At 46.3% G+C, this 14,879-nt stretch overlaps 3 protein-coding genes across 4 annotated transcripts; 2 read left to right on the top strand and 1 right to left on the bottom strand.

The window, feature by feature from the left end:
- Window positions 1–87: 87 nt before the first annotated feature.
- alg1 (ALG1 chitobiosyldiphosphodolichol beta-mannosyltransferase) lies at window positions 88–3,641 on the top strand. 2 transcript variants are annotated; one of them, XR_012961035.1, is made up of 13 exons: window positions 88–391; window positions 494–571; window positions 693–796; window positions 920–1,068; window positions 1,322–1,411; window positions 1,506–1,619; window positions 1,760–1,881; window positions 1,961–1,999; window positions 2,382–2,441; window positions 2,536–2,646; window positions 2,727–2,841; window positions 2,932–3,047; window positions 3,350–3,396. XR_012961035.1 is itself a non-coding variant. In XM_076142832.1 (13 exons), exons 1-13 carry the CDS (start codon window positions 100–102, stop codon window positions 3,482–3,484), a joined length of 1,485 nt encoding a protein of 494 aa, XP_075998947.1. In that variant the 5' UTR covers window positions 88–99; the 3' UTR covers window positions 3,485–3,641. The 2 variants fall into 2 exon arrangements, 1 of the variants encoding a protein (XP_075998947.1); XM_076142832.1 differs by having other exon boundaries at window positions 2,972–3,047; window positions 3,350–3,641.
- On the bottom strand, window positions 3,595–6,155 carry eef2kmt (eukaryotic elongation factor 2 lysine methyltransferase). The gene is made up of 8 exons (XM_076142833.1): window positions 5,992–6,155; window positions 5,684–5,746; window positions 5,509–5,589; window positions 5,046–5,150; window positions 4,693–4,826; window positions 4,324–4,568; window positions 4,036–4,185; window positions 3,595–3,709 (listed from the first exon to the last, which is right to left on the bottom strand). The coding sequence occupies exons 1-8, from the start codon at window positions 6,148–6,150 to the stop codon at window positions 3,609–3,611; spliced, it is 1,038 nt and encodes a 345-aa protein (XP_075998948.1). The 5' UTR covers window positions 6,151–6,155; the 3' UTR covers window positions 3,595–3,608.
- A 1,103-nt stretch (window positions 6,156–7,258) lies between these two features.
- pigq (phosphatidylinositol glycan anchor biosynthesis, class Q) lies at window positions 7,259–14,556 on the top strand. The gene is made up of 14 exons (XM_076142831.1): window positions 7,259–7,351; window positions 7,826–8,024; window positions 8,152–8,338; window positions 8,424–8,641; window positions 8,738–8,934; window positions 9,034–9,165; window positions 9,356–9,476; window positions 9,702–9,828; window positions 9,982–10,135; window positions 12,085–12,196; window positions 12,426–12,506; window positions 12,965–13,079; window positions 13,189–13,250; window positions 13,837–14,556. The coding sequence occupies exons 2-14, from the start codon at window positions 7,872–7,874 to the stop codon at window positions 13,984–13,986; spliced, it is 1,809 nt and encodes a 602-aa protein (XP_075998946.1). The 5' UTR covers window positions 7,259–7,351; window positions 7,826–7,871; the 3' UTR covers window positions 13,987–14,556.
- The last annotated feature ends 323 nt before the right edge of the window (window positions 14,557–14,879 follow it).

Genomic DNA, 14,879 nt, shown 5'->3' with positions numbered 1-14,879 from the left:
TTCATGAATATTCATAAACGTAAATCTGCTCTCGCGGTCTCTTTAAGATCTGGCCCCTCCCATTTCCGCCCTACACGTCATCACAAATCCAAAACAAACATGGCGGGCCTCTGCACCTGCACAGGCTTTCTGTCTGCTTTTGCGCTCGGTGTCGCCTTTTTGCTGGTGTTTTATGGAACTGGAGCAAACGTAACCTGGCCGGTGATCTCCCTCACCGTTGCCACCGTGTGTGTGACCCGGTTTGTACGGACATTACGCAGAAGAGACGGAGAAACCGACCGGCGAGTGTGCGTGCTTGTGCTGGGCGACGTTGGACGAAGTCCTCGGATGCAGTATCACGCTCTGTCCCTCGGCAAACATGGATATAAAGTGACTTTTGTCGGGGTTTTAGGTAAGAATTCGAGCAGAGGAACACATTGTTCCAACTGTCATTCGTGTGGGTCTCATGTAACGATTGAACATTGATGCTTTTTGCCTGAATGTATCTCATCAGACACCAAACCTCATCAGGATGTTCTCAGAGAGGAGAACATACGGATAGTCCCAATCACAGAGGTGAAAGGCCTTCAAGGTATGTGTGTGTGTGTGTGTGTGTGTGTGTGTGTGTGTGTGTGTGTGTGTGTGTGTGTGTGTGTGTGTGTGTGATAAGTGATAATAACAAACATTTTTTTAAACAAGTATTCTGTTTCCAGTGGGACCCAGAATCCTCACATATGTAACAAAGGTGATCATCCAGGTTCTGCAGCTTCTCTACGTGTTGCTGAGGATGGACTTGCAGTCACATATACTCATGCAGGTGTGTGTGCGTGCGTGCGTGTGTGTGTATTCTGTGACACACACACACCGTCACTATTTCATAGGTCACATTCCACATTGCTTTCAGACTGAAGGGAACAGTTGTGTTGTGTTTGTATCCCAGAATCCCCCTGGTCTGCCCGGCATTGCGGTGGCCTGGCTGGTGTGCGTTATGCGGGGCAGCCGCTTTGTGATTGACTGGCACAACTATGGCTACACCATCATGGCTCTGACCCACGGGCCGCGACACCCGCTTGTCCGACTGGCAAAGTGGTCAGTATCTGACACTGACAAACAACCCACATTATGTAGATGAACACTTGTGACTACTGAAGCCAAGCTGTCAGCTGTCATGATCGGGCTGTCCACCGTTCATAAGTCATGGGAATCCGGGAAGAGTTAGAGTTCAGTGCACATCAGTGACATCGTGTGGCAGCAAATTTGGTGACAGGATATGACTCTTATCGTAAAGCCTGAGCTGAGTGTTGTTGGTTTGTGTGTTCATTTACTTCCTGTTCTCTTCCAGGTATGAACACGTCTTTGGCCCTCTGGCCACTCACAACCTGTGTGTCACCCAGGCCATGAGGGACGACTTGCAGAAGAACTGGGGCATCAGGTACCAACTGATTTCCTCTCAACCGACACAAAGCCTGATCTGTGCTCATACGTGTGTAGAGACGGAGCCATGTCGTCTGTTTTGACTTTTACAGGGCGACCACTCTGTATGACAAACCAGCTTCCATATTCGGAGAAACGCCCCTGAAGCTGAGGCAACAGCTGTTTGCAAGCCTGGCACAAACGCATCCTGAGTTCCGGCACAGTGGGTGAGGGTCAAAGTTCAACACACCACGTCACACAATCACTTATAGCAACATAATGGAGCCATTTCTTCAGTTTAAACATTGAATTATTGCTGCATCCTGTCATTTTGCACACTGGCTCACGGCTCTGTGTGTGTGTCCAGATCTGAGGAGGCAGAGGATAAAGTGGAGAGGACCACCTTCTCGTGCCGTGACCTGGCCGGTGACACGGTGACCCTGAGGCCAGATCGCCCGGCGCTCCTGCTGAGCAGCACCAGCTGGACAGGTCTGAGCAGCGCAGGAGGCTCAGTCATGCGCTGTGTTTCTGCTGTGTGATAATGGGATGTTTCACTTTCTCTCTACAGAGGATGAAGATTTCTCCATCCTGCTGAAAGCCCTTCAAGGTCAGAGGGTCTTTAGTTGAGACATTTGAGTGATGTTTATTAAAATATGAAGAAGACACAAACATTGTTTATTATATCTTTAATAATAATCAACCAACACCGACCTCACTGCTTTAAGAGACAACATTATTGATGACTGCAGCAGTTTGTAGCAGTTATAGAACGTACCGATCCAGAGGTTAATGTATTTGCGTATCACATTTCAGACACGTTGACTCAAAGTGCTTTTAATGGAGCACAGAGGTTAAATGTTCATAACATTTCAAAGGCAGTAGGTGTGTTGAAGCTGTTTAATCAGGAATGTGAACGTAGGGTGTTTTAACTCATTTCATTCTGACCTGAAGAGTGTGTAAGAGTTCAAATGTGTTTTCACCTCAAACAGACTATGAAGGCCTCGTTAAAGGAGGAGCCTCCCTGCCGTCGCTGGTGTGTGTGATCACAGGTAATCATCTGCTACATTGCCGTTAAACAACGCTAAAGATTATAAGAAGGTTCAGGTTTGACTTAAGAGTGTGTGTATGGGCGTGTGTGTGTAGGGAAGGGTCCTCAGAAGGAGCACTACAAGAAGCTGATAGACACTCTCCATTTAGACCACGTGAAGATCTGCACTCCCTGGCTGGAAGCAGAAGATTATCCTCTCTTATTAGGTAGGATGACGTCACTTTGCTTTGTTTGTACTTTTAATACGCATTTCCTCACCAGATGAAGCAATGCCTGTGTGTCCCAGGTTCTGCAGACCTCGGCGTTTGTCTCCACAAATCGTCCAGCGGCCTGGATCTGCCCATGAAGGTGGTGGACATGTTTGGATGCTGTCTGCCCGTCTGTGCAATCAACTTCAACTGGTGAGGGCAGAGCGGGACAGAGTTCAGTCTCCACTCCTCATGTCTGCACAGCAATGTAGTGATTTTATTTCCTGCCATTGTGTCCACCAGATTATGTTTCTGTGCCAACAACCGTGTGTTTATCTCAAAGTTTACATGAGCTGGTGAAGCATGAAGAGAACGGGCTGATCTTCAGAGACGCTCAGGAGCTCGCCCAGCAGCTCAAGGTGAGATGAGGAGAATTCTAAGAATAATTATGATTATGGTTTCATCACTGTGTAAGATTCCACATTGATCTGATTCTCTGTCTGTCTGTCTGTCTGTCTGTCTGTCTGTCTGTCTGTCTGTCTGTCTGTCTGTCTGTCTGTCTGTCTGTCTGTCTGTCTGTCTGTCTGTCTGTCTGTGTGTGTGTCTGTGTGTGTGTGTGTGTGTGTGTGTGTGTGTGTGTGTGTGTGTGTGTGTGTGTGTGTGTGTGTGTGTGTGTGTGTGTGTGTGTGTGTGTGTGTGTGTGTGTGTGTGTGTGTGTCAGTTGCTCTTGTGGGAGTTTCCCAGGGCAGATGGCAGCCTGGGTTTGTTCAGAAGGAACCTCCAGGCCAGCAGAGGGCAGGGATGGGACGACAACTGGAACCAGAATGTCCTGCCTCTGATCACGGCGCCACGATAGATCAGGAATGTCTGACCTCCGACTCACTCGGCACCTGTAGAAACGTTTCATCCCAGAGCTCTTGAACATATAAAAGACACTTTGTCATGATGTACATTTGTAAATAAAGGTTTTATTGTGTTAGTCACATGTACAGTTTGATCATTTCTATGGCAGAGACTCTGTTGTAAGGAAACACGTGGCTGACAGGTCCTGACATCACCACATGGCTGATTCCCGCTTTTTCTGTCAAAGTAAACACAATTGACATTCTAGTGAGTCTATGAGACATTAAGAGAACATCACAACGCCTGTTACTGAGGGAAGAAGGAAAGTCACTTTATTATGATCATATTGCCTGGTTATGATGGTTGAACATGCAAGGTTCCAGCAGGAGTAGGTTCTGCTATAGAAACTACAGTCTGGAATGACGCATTACATCCTCAACATATTGGAAATGAAATGATTAGATGTTATCACTGTCATTGTTACATACTGTGTATTAAATGTGACAAACTGAGCCAAACAACCATAAATGCAACTTGTGAAAAACGCCACTTTCTGTGGCTTACCCAGCTGTTGCTTAAAGCAGCTGTATGTGCCTGGGTTCCGTATGGTAGAGCAGATGAGGACCTCACGGAGGACTTCGGGAGATGAACACCTCAGGATCTTGGACAGCAGCGTCACCAGACTGCCTATGACATCAGGGTCATACACCACATCTGCAGCACAGGGACGAAACAGCAGGTCAGGTCTTTCATATTTAGCCACAAGACAGTTCAGAGTCGTGGGCATGTTAACTGCAGCTACAGCACAAATTAAATGAACTCAACACTTTTTTAGAAGGACTAAACTCTGACCTGCAGCAATGACGGTGTTGGCCCTAATCTCTCGTAGCCGTTCCTCCGTGGCGGCAGTCCAGTCCAGCTCCTCCACGCAGACCGCAGGGGCCGTCTGCTCTGTCAGCCTGTTGAGCCGGACGTTCTTCTCCAGTGTCTGCAGGACGCTAGGGTGGCAGTCACTGAACACGAATCTGAACGGGCGACAGGAGCGACAGACAGTGATGCCGGTCAAGCCGACGCCGCTGCCCAGCTCCAGCACCGTCCTGGGAGGAAGAGGAGGCCAAGGGATAACACCACAAATAGAAAACAGGGCATAGTTAACAATACAACATACAAATGTATACAAAATTACAATACTATGCATACTGTATATAAATAAATCCACACCTCCCAGTGAAGACCTGGGGGTTGTCCAGCGCCCACTCGGCCAGGTAGAGAGCAGCTTCCCAGGTCACCAGGCCGGTCGTCCCCTCTGAGATCAGAGCGACGCTCTCCTGCAGGCTCACTGCCTCGCCACAAGGCTGCAAGACAAACGGCACCACGTCAGGCTGCTCTGACACGCTACACGCTGTTTCCAGCTCTATGGTGTCATGTGGCTCAGGTCTTCAACATGAGCATGAAATTGCTTTGTTGGATTTCCTCATGTTCATTTGCTAGTAAAATGTTATAGATTTTACTTTTAGGCAAGCGTTGCCTCGTCTTAACAATTTTTTTAGTGAGTAATGTGTGATTATTAGTACCAATAAGTAACTCTTGTAACACTCTGTCCCCTCGGCGGCTCCCAGCACCTCCCCCAGAGCGTCGTACAGCTCATCCAGAGGCTCTGCAGGATCTGCAGCCTCGTGCTGTGGGTGAAGGTCAGAGGAGAGAAAAGGCATCGTGCAGATGAATGAAACGGAATTAAAATGTCTATCCCAATTTATTTGGAATCCCTTGCTCTTCCTCTGGCACCATCATCAGGCCAAAACCTACTTCCACAAAAGAAATATCAAAATCTTAACAGGTAGCTTTAGTAGGAATCCAATGAGGACGCTTCTGCTCCTCCTTTGGAACCTCAATGAGCTGACATCTACTTTTTGTAGACTACAGACAGACAAACTAGAAATCTAATGTCTGCCGTAACATTGAAGGAAAACATCCTATACACGTAAACTTTACATACAGTAAATGTTGGTTAAACACACTGAGCATGCTGACACAAACCCTCCTGATGAGCTCAGAGAGGAAGAGCCTCCTGTATTTGACTGATGGTGGATGTTTCTGGCACAGAGGATGAAGACACGTCTGAGAAAAGGAGAACAGATGGATTGTTGATCACTTAACAGATACTGTAGGACTAGTTTATGATTTGAACAGCATGAGGATCTTAGGAACAAACCTGTTTTAGGATGTCTGAAATCCGCTCTGATGATTTGTTGTGCTCAAGTTCTTTCTCAAGAATCTGTAAGATCAGATGTGACTCATGAAGCAGTTGTAGTGAGGAATCGTGTTCATGACTAAGAGAACATTTTCCAGGAAACCTTTAATGAGAAACCTCCTGGAACATCCCCGAGAGAATCTATAAATAGAGCGAAAAGGGAGAACTACACATTCCCGTTAGATTCATTGGGGTTCCTTCCGTATCTGTAGCCACTGCCTGCAGAACATGGATGCAGATATGAACATGTTGTTGTTAGTCACACTTACAGTCCATGGAAAAGAAGAAATGCGACTCATGGCGAAAAAACACACTTTAAATTCCTGTAAAACGTCGCCGTTTTCCTCCATAAAGCCGGCTCTTCGGTCTCCTGAAAGCCTCGCGACGCTCATTGTCAACGTGCGTTTGTTTACTTCCTCCTTACCCATAAGGCAGTGCGAGTCTCGCGTCGGAACCATCGGCAGTGTAATTTAGTTTGTATATGAACTTTGAACATATCAACATTGGCTTTCTTCTTCATTGTCTCTATAATGTCTCTATATAAAGGTCAAAATAACATTATAAATGATATCGATGATAAGAAATAATTTAAATTAATTGAATGAATGAATGCAGTTTGACTCTATAGTCTTTAAAAGTTATGCAGCTACAGTAGATATTTAAAGTTACATCAATCTACTGAACGTCTTTTTCTTCATCAATTGCTTATTTGGTCAATGACAAATTGGATAAGAAATGCTCTTCAAATTAATTGTATATGATTATTTAGTTCGCACAACAGTCCGATAATCTAATATTATCAAACGTGTAATTGATATAAATATAATAACATATTTTTTGTATTTAATCAATTAACAGATATTATATTGATTTGTTTATTTTTGCCCCATTGATGGTGGGATGTTCTATTATTTCATCCCGCCCTTTTCTTGCTGTGTCTCTGCAGAAGAAGATAAGTTTTCAGTTGGGCCAACTCCTCATCGACATCTGCACAGACATTTACTGGTGAGTAAGACACAGCGTATTGTAAAAAATATTTTCTCTTACTTAGTTTCTTTGTCGGTCTACTTTTATATTTATGACCAAATAGAAAGAAAGAAAAAAACTGGACTGATCTGACAAATTCTTTCAATCATTCATTCAGTAAAAAATACCGTTACTATAAATAACATTTGGCTCACCCTTCCTCCCCATATTGAGTTAAAAGAACAAAACATGGTTCAAACTCAATAAATTCCGTTTGTCAGATTCACACAACTTACATTTGGTATTGTATTTGGTTATTTTTCCCATTTTTAATTTAGACAAAATAACTATGAAGGTTCAATAAACGTGAAAAACAGCCTTTGTTCTCTTGGTATAAATCCAGTGGCGATCTAATTCATTTAAACATGGCGGTTTTTGCTATAGTTTTGGATCAATCTGGCTCCATCCTGTCCGTATCCGTAAACATAGAAAAACCTGTTAAATACATTCTATTTTCCAATGACATGCCCGGAAATACACGCACGCACTTGTTTCCTGCCGGACCGGTATTTATGTCGGACGATCAACAAACAATATGGCGTCGTTTTCTTGTCACTGTATCTGACAGATGGAAGGTGAATGTTTGTGTTGTAGCTGAGGAAGGTAACAGAACTGTTTTTTACACCGACATTTTGTTTCGATACTTTTATTTTACGATACAACATTTACGCTCCATAATGTCCGTCAGTTGTTGTTACTCAGTTCCCATTTGGAAGAGTTCACGTAGGGAACCTGTAGCAGAAATTCGAGCGCAGAAACTTAACGATTAACGAAACGCACAAATGTGTTGTTCGTTACCTATTCTACATTTGGAGCTCTTTTGTTAATATGAGTGAATTTGTTCCCCGTGTTAGATTGTTTGTCGACGTTTTGTGCCGTTAAGATCAATAAGTGCTGCGCCTCAGGCTGCATCACGGCTATAAACTCGATATTTGAAGGACAAAAAGGACAGCGGATCAGTATGGAGTCGGAATTGGAAGTGGAAAGCAAAACTAACATCAATCTCAGCATTCTGTAACTGTTTGACAATTTCATGTAGTAAAACCACTTGGAATAGATCAACGTTTGCTTTCCCAGATTATCAACACTGCTGGAGACTGAAGGGTGCCCTGGAGCGGTAACCATGGTGCTGAAGATCTACTTCCCGCAGTGCTGTAACCGGGCAGACAGCGGCCTGCTGGTGGGCCGCTGGATCGCCGGGCAGGACTCTGCTGTGGTGCTGACGGTCATCCACTACCCCTTCATCCCCAAACTGGTCAAACAGTACCTGCAGCAGGTCAGCGCAGCACGCTGCTTTCTCTCTGATGTGCCTGTTCTCAAATTAGGTGTTGTTTGTCCAAAGTATAAATCAAAGTCACCTGATATGACATACGTAAGTACATCGGTGGCATTCTTCTCTGCAGATGCAGGCCCAGGGCAACGTGGAGCTGTCGGTGCTGGGCTCCTGGAGTTTACCCAAGGAGGGCCAGGAGGGCATGGAGACCTTCCTCAAGGACCTCAGCACCATCTTCCCTCATGAACGCTGGCTCCAGATCAGTCGTGAGATAGGAAAGATGGGCTTCAACTGTGAGGTCAGCATCCGGAAGCAAAGTAAGACCCGTCTGGATTCACTGTGTCCGGGTGATTCACCGGTAATAAAGAGACGTCGCTCAGTTCATTTTTGCGTCACCATCAGATGAAGCAGCTCAGCAGGGTCCAAAGGAGAAGAATGAGGGTGGTAAGGGAGAGGAGGAGGAGGAGGAGGAAGAAGAGGAAACTAAGGAGGAGGAGGAGGAGGAGGAGAAGGTGATCTTCATCCACTATGAGCAGAGGAAGGTGATGCTGTCCCAGCTCCACCCCATCGAGAACGGCGCTCCTGATCCCGAAGGTGATCAGCTGTCCAAGCTGAGACGGGTACGTGAGCAGCTCACACTCCAGTTGTTTCTTCTGTCCATGATGAGTTAAAGCCTAAAAATTCCATATCATGGATCTCACTATTTCCTGCTCCAGATGTTTCAGACGGTGGCCCAAAGCGAGCCTCTGTTCTTCCGGGACAAATACGACGACGGGCCGCTGAAGACGACTCACTGGCAGACGGAGGGGCGTGAGGGCAGCATCATCGTGGAGCTGCTCAAACAGGTTTCTGTCCCGCTCTGCCTGCTCATCAGGTGGCTGCTCACCATATGGACCACCATCTGTAGCCTACGGTGAGAGGAGGGGCTTCAAACTATTAACCAACCAACCCCAAAGTGATGCAGGGTAGTGAACCTTTCTGGATCTCTGTTTTGATCCCTCTTCTGCTCCAGGATCTTCAATCTGTACCCTCTGCGCTTCCTGTCCAGTAAGCTCTCCACCTGCACCCAGCTCAGCTACAGAACCCAACACATGACGACGCTCAGCTCGCCCAAACCTGCCGACGGCCACACACACTTCATGAGGTAGGCGTCTCACCAAATGAAGGTCATTAAGTCTGTTCCACCACTAGATAGCAGCAGAGAGCTGTGAGCCAGCCAGACTTTCAACCCAAAGCCTCTCATTAGAAAAGTCAAATGTTACAGGAGAAATGTTCGGCCTTGGTGGAGGTTTGCGCCCGCTGAGTGCCTTCTTCTTCTTCGTCTCTCTGTGAAGGAAAGCGAACATCGTGGTGTCGATCCTGGTCGACGTGGCTCTCGGCATGCTGTTGATCTTTTGGCTCTACAGAGAGAATCACATCGCCGATCTAGCCAGCGCACTGGTGCCTACCGCTGAAGTAAGTGCTCTGTCTAAAACAGACAAGATGGCACCATATCTGTGTATTCTTGCATTGTGTACATTAAATATATGTTGACATCTTTGTCACAACCTCCGGTGTCCCCAGAGTTCACAGACTCTTAGTTTACGTTCGTTCATTCCACATCATAATCCACAGACGAAATACACAAAATTAACAAATAATCGATCAAAGGCCCACAAACAGATGTGTTTTGTTGCGCAGCACGTGGCTAAAGAGCTGGAGAAGCTGCTGCAGTGGCTGATGGGAGCTCCTGCTGGCCTAAAAATGAACCGTGCCCTGGACCAGGTCCTGGGACGCTTCTTCCTCTACCACATCCACCTCTGGAGCAGTGAGTTTGTTTGTGATCATTTAAGGACTGATCCTGATTGATGACATGTCGTACTCGTATTTTGTATCTTTAACCCTCATATTGTAGCCGTGGCATTTAGACCCTCCTATTTAACCTCAGACCCGACCTCTGACCTGTTCCTTTGTTCCCTAGGCTACATCCACCTGATGTCTCCCTTCGTCGAGGGGATCCTCTGGTATGGAGGACTGTCAGCCTGCCTGGGCCTGACCTTTGCCCTCTCGCTGCTCTCTGACATGGTGGCCATGCTGACCTTCCACATCTACTGCTTCTACGTCTACGGAGCCAGGTGAGGTTTAAACGAAGACAACAGACTTCAAACAAGACTTTATCAGGTAGTTGTGGCATCAATCTACCCACCAATTAACTGGAAATCAATTACTCTGATGTGTATGGAACGCCAGCTGTAGAAGCAACTTGTAAAAATCCGTGAAATGCTCCAGGTTTAATGAAGCTTCATCGTCCACAGGGACATGTTATTTCTAAGTACCAGGTTTGGCCACCGGGGGTCAGGCTTTCCTCAGTGTTCACTACTCCGTTGTCTTAGTTTGGCTCAGCTTCTTGGTTGAACCTTTTTATGATTGTGGTTGTGGGGGCAGAGTGGCGATGATGGCACATAGTGACCCTCATGGTGCCTTCATGTGCACCCGGAAAGTAGAATCTGTTTGTCACCAACTTTGCATGTGGTGCACTCTATAATATCCTGATCCTCTTGAAGGCAAACCCAGAGCTCATTTTTGGCAATACTTATGTAAATAAATCCCATGTGGGTCAGAATAAACACGGAATCCATTTACTGTTCCACTTGAGAGCTCAAGAGCTGAAGCGTTCCAGGCCTTTGAGGACAACTGGGAACTGCGGATTTTCCCCACACCCAAGTAAAAAGGTGCACACACCCAGTTTTTGGAAGATTGTCTTGGAAATATTCCCACCCAGAGTGCTGAGAGCAGAGCAGCTGCTGTGTGAAGAAGGTCAACCCGCCAACTGTGCTGTCAAGTGAAGGCCGAGCGTCTGCAGCAGAAGGGGTTCATCCTCTGCTGGATAAGATTCATGGCAATCTGCACAAACCCTCGACATGTTTTGAGTGGAAACTTGGGACGTGCTGGAGGAAAGATCAGAAGAAAAATTTGTAGGATTCATCCTCTGGGAACCATAAACATCTGCAGCTGCTTTCATGGGAGCATCGCAGTGTCTGTGCAGTGCAGCGTGTGTTTAGATGTGTAAACAAAGATTTAAGCCCTTCAGGAGCAGTGCTGCACCCAGTCTACTTGCTCAAGGGCAACGGAAGGAGCATTAACACTTCTCTACGGAACGTAGCGCCATCTGCAGAATTTGAATGTTCATATTATTTTCTCACTCGTATGGAAAAGTCCATGAGCTAAACTGAAAGCTGTGGCTGTATTAATGTAGGAAAGTTACGCGTAAGAAGTCTGAGTGATCTGGTCTTGATCCAGATGTTCATCATGTTCAGTCCAGTGGAGTGGGACTCACGGAGCAGATCTCTGCTGTCACGTCTCTGTGTTACATAAGTGGGTCAGATGGTTGCAGAGTGTTGCTTCAGCCGTACACAGAGTTTAGCTGTTTCTTCTCCTCTCCCCTCTCTCCTCTCTGTTCTTTGGGGCTGCTCACATTCTTATCTTGATAATAATAGACACTGAGCATGATTTAGTTTCAGTTGTCTCGTCTCCTCGGGCAGGAGAAGTCCCACTCTCCCAGCTGTGAGGAAATTGTCATCTAACAACATCAGCACAGTCCTTTTTAGATAATGAGTGTGAAACTGAATTACTACACTCCCCACACACACACATATCATTTCACTCATTAACGTCACTGGCTCTCTGCGTGGCTCCGTCTCTGCAGTAAATATGAGACAAAACCCCATATTACTCGTGTCCTCGTGTCCTTAAGTGGGAGTTGATGGACTCGGGCCGCTCTGTGGCGTCCGGGCCTTGCGGTGTGACGTGCGCCCGAACACTGCGGCTCTGGCTGTGATCATCGTTTTGGATGACGGAGAGGAGCGACTAAATTATGCAGTTGCTCTAAAGATAGCTCGGCTCCCTCGCCCCTCGGTTCTCTCTGGAATATGACTTTCCCTCTTACATATTGATGTCCAAACAGCTTCTTGCAATAATGCTGCAAGTGTGTAAACGGGTGTGTGTTTTCTCCCTCCTGGCGCCCTAAACTTGTGTGTGTGATGATTACATAAGTGTTGTTCCTGCGTCGACTCTTTCTTGTCAGGTTGTACTGTCTGAAGATCTACGGGCTCTCGTCCCTCTGGAGGCTGTTCAGAGGGAAGAAGTGGAACGTGTTGAGGCAGAGGGTGGACTCCTGCTCCTACGACCTGGACCAGGTACGCTTTAGGATCCAGTTACGGAGACGATCAGTGTGTACAGTTTACACCACATCTCATAAGCAAGCACCCACAGACTGATTCAGCCACATTAGAGGCTCCATCTCCTGCTGTTCCACCTGCTGGAGGCCTCAGGCGGCTCCAGACTCAGCAGATCCATGAGCTCACACGCCCGGGTGGTTTTTACAAGTTTGTAGTCTGTGAGTTTGTTGTGTTTGTGGCGTTTCAGCTCTTCATCGGAACGCTGCTGTTCACCGTCCTGCTGTTCCTGCTGCCCACCGCCGCGCTCTACTACCTGGTCTTCACTCTGGTGAGCGCTCGCATCCATGAAACCTTCACAATCCCAATGAGGGGAAGATGTAGCTGTCAGACAAGTTTAACAACAGATACAGGCCAATCTTTGTGTGTGTGTGATTTGTCCTCATTGCAGAAGCCTATTTGGTCACACTCCTGTCAGCTGTGCATGCTGGTTGTTTAGAGTGTAAACACCAGAGCAGGGATGAGTCACTTTAAAAAGCAGTGTCACCAAAAAGAGAGATTTGTGTAAATATTCACATCTAAGTCCTGGTGGTTGTTTTGGGTTGTGGTCTGTTTGGGAGCCTTCAGGTACAGAGGTCAGTAAAAGGTCAAACCCACAAGGGCATTAGAGACGAGGTACCTGTAACGGTACTTAGACCTCAAATCTGTCCAGTATCGTTGGCGTGGCAGCAGCAGCGGCGTACGTAAGCGTGTTTGATTTTCACCCCCGTGCCTCCCTGTGCTGCACAGTTGCGCCTGGTGGTGGTGCTGTTCCAGGGCGTCATCCACCTCAGTGTGGATTTCATCAATTCCTTCCCGCTGTTTGCTATGGGCCTCCGACTCACTCGACCCTACAGGCTGGCAGGTACGGAAACGGCATCCGAATATGAAAGTAGATGCTGACGCCGACCTCTGATGAAACTTCCTGTATCGTGTGTGTTTATGCGTGTGTGTGTGTGTGTCGCATTCAACAGAGGGGGTGAAGTTCAGGGTTCTGTGTGAGGAGCCTGGGACAGCCCTTCACCTGCTGATGGAGGTAAGAGGACGACGGCTTGTTTACGTCATTTCACTTCAACCAACAAGCGAGGCGATAATGATGACGATAGGCGGTGATGTCATCCAGCGACGTCATCCATGCAATCCCCCCACTCAGGGAATTAACACAAATGGTGCCGTAGTGAAGCTTTCAGCTGTAATCCCGTAAATCTGTCCCGGCAGCTCACTTTGTATTTACGCCCGGATCGTTCGACGCCGATCCCGGTCACATCCACATGTGGTCGGGTGAGACATTCCGAGCGTTTACATTTTGCACTAACGCGCATTAGAATCAGCTGTCAGGCCCGTGGTTCCTCTGTGACCGCAGCCCGGTACTTTTACTGCCTTAAAGAGCTGCAAATCCACATCAAAGTGTTTCATTAGTGTGGCTTTCAGTTTAAGGTTCGACGGTCGTAATGTTGTTTAAGAGGCTCGTTCATTTTCACCACAATGGGATTCTGGGAAACCCTCTGATTTTACCCCCTTTTTTTTTAGATAAATATCTAGAAATTTGCCAACATTTAATAACAACAGACAAACAGGGTTGTGGCGTGGATCCCTCACCGTCTCCCCCTCCTCTTCTTCAGATTAACCCGCTGAAGAGCAGCGCGGTGATTCAGACCTACAGGACCCCGACTTACAGCTGCTACCCCAAAGACTCGTGGGCCGCACTCGTCAAGAAGCTGTTTGTGGGCGAGCTGATTTACCCCTGGAGACACAAAACCAAGACTGACTGAGAAGCATCGGGATGAAGCACGGATGAGCTGCACTGACACACAAGATGGAAGCGTGAACACAAAACAAGCACTTAATGACACTAACTGGACTAACTGTTCGATTCCCTTTGAAATATGAAGTTTGGATCAGCGTCAAGATTTGTCTTTTACATTGATGTTTATGTTTAAATGTTAACTTAGTCCTTTTCTGCTGTCCCCCTGTACATTGATCACTTGTGGACACTCCATGTGAAGTCGTATTTCTGAATAACACAGCCATTTGAAGATCAATTATCAGGCTGCAGAACAAAACTCCGGATTATAAAATAATCCATTTATTCATCCCTCTGATGAATGTACTTAATGTGCCAATGTAACTCCAAGGTCTCCCTGAATCCTTTGTAATCACTGCCAACCCGAGTCTGCTCGTATTACGATGAATCATGATGTCTTCTTCATTTCTTTCATTTATACGATGCACTCTGCAGTCTAGTTAGCAATCATTTAGATAGTGTTTTTTTTCCTCTTGTTTTTTCATCTGTTGAACTGCTGTATTTGCTTCTCTTTAATAAAACTCACGTGTTTAACATAGTCTGGTATCTCTAGATCTTATTCTTAATCTACCCTCTATTGTCTGTAGCTGCTCCTCTAAAATAATAAATTCATCAGAGTTTTTGCACTTAAGCTTTAGTGGGATTTATTTTAAAACACATTAAATCTGTATGAATGAATAATTAAGGTTTTGTTATCTGCTGTTGTGAAATATTCCAATTGCTTTAGAAATCTTTACTCCACACTCTTGCTTACACTGGGGATATTCGGTCAACAGTCTGTGGTAACCGTGGACTACTGTGCAGAGTACTACAGTACTGCTTCATTTCAGCCAACCTGTTATCACTCTAAATGGGCTTTAC

This window comes from Genypterus blacodes, unplaced genomic scaffold (assembly GCF_046128005.1).
Source record: "Genypterus blacodes isolate CSIRO-AG114 ecotype Tasmania unplaced genomic scaffold, CSIRO-AGI_Gbla_v1 ptg000022l_1, whole genome shotgun sequence".
Lineage (NCBI taxonomy): Eukaryota > Metazoa > Chordata > Actinopteri > Ophidiiformes > Ophidiidae > Genypterus > Genypterus blacodes.
This window is presented reverse-complemented; position numbering and strand designations above follow the sequence as displayed.

What these genes read in the sequence shown, in the direction of transcription:
- alg1 (XM_076142832.1), top strand. Translation starts at nt 100, where the DNA reads ATGGCGGGCCTCTGCACCTGCACAGGCTTTCTGTCTGCTTTTGCGCTC. An exon ending in GACTTTTGTCGGGGTTTTAG is followed by an intron (nt 392 to 493) that starts GTAAGAATTCGA and finishes GTATCTCATCAG; the next exon opens with ACACCAAACCTCATCAGGAT. An exon ending in TGTGCAATCAACTTCAACTG is followed by an intron (nt 2,842 to 2,971) that starts GTGAGGGCAGAG and finishes TTTATCTCAAAG; the next exon opens with TTTACATGAGCTGGTGAAGC.
- pigq (XM_076142831.1), top strand. Translation starts at nt 7,872, where the DNA reads ATGGTGCTGAAGATCTACTTCCCGCAGTGCTGTAACCGGGCAGACAGC. An exon ending in TCAAACAGTACCTGCAGCAG is followed by an intron (nt 8,025 to 8,151) that starts GTCAGCGCAGCA and finishes TCTTCTCTGCAG; the next exon opens with ATGCAGGCCCAGGGCAACGT. An exon ending in GGTCAGCATCCGGAAGCAAA is followed by an intron (nt 8,339 to 8,423) that starts GTAAGACCCGTC and finishes CGTCACCATCAG; the next exon opens with ATGAAGCAGCTCAGCAGGGT.
- eef2kmt (XM_076142833.1), bottom strand. Translation starts at nt 6,150, where the DNA reads ATGGGTAAGGAGGAAGTAAACAAACGCACGTTGACAATGAGCGTCGCG. An exon ending in TTTCTTCTTTTCCATGGACT is followed by an intron (nt 5,747 to 5,991) that starts GTAAGTGTGACT and finishes CTGATCTTACAG; the next exon opens with ATTCTTGAGAAAGAACTTGA. An exon ending in CAACACCGTCATTGCTGCAG is followed by an intron (nt 4,186 to 4,323) that starts GTCAGAGTTTAG and finishes CCTGTGCTGCAG; the next exon opens with ATGTGGTGTATGACCCTGAT.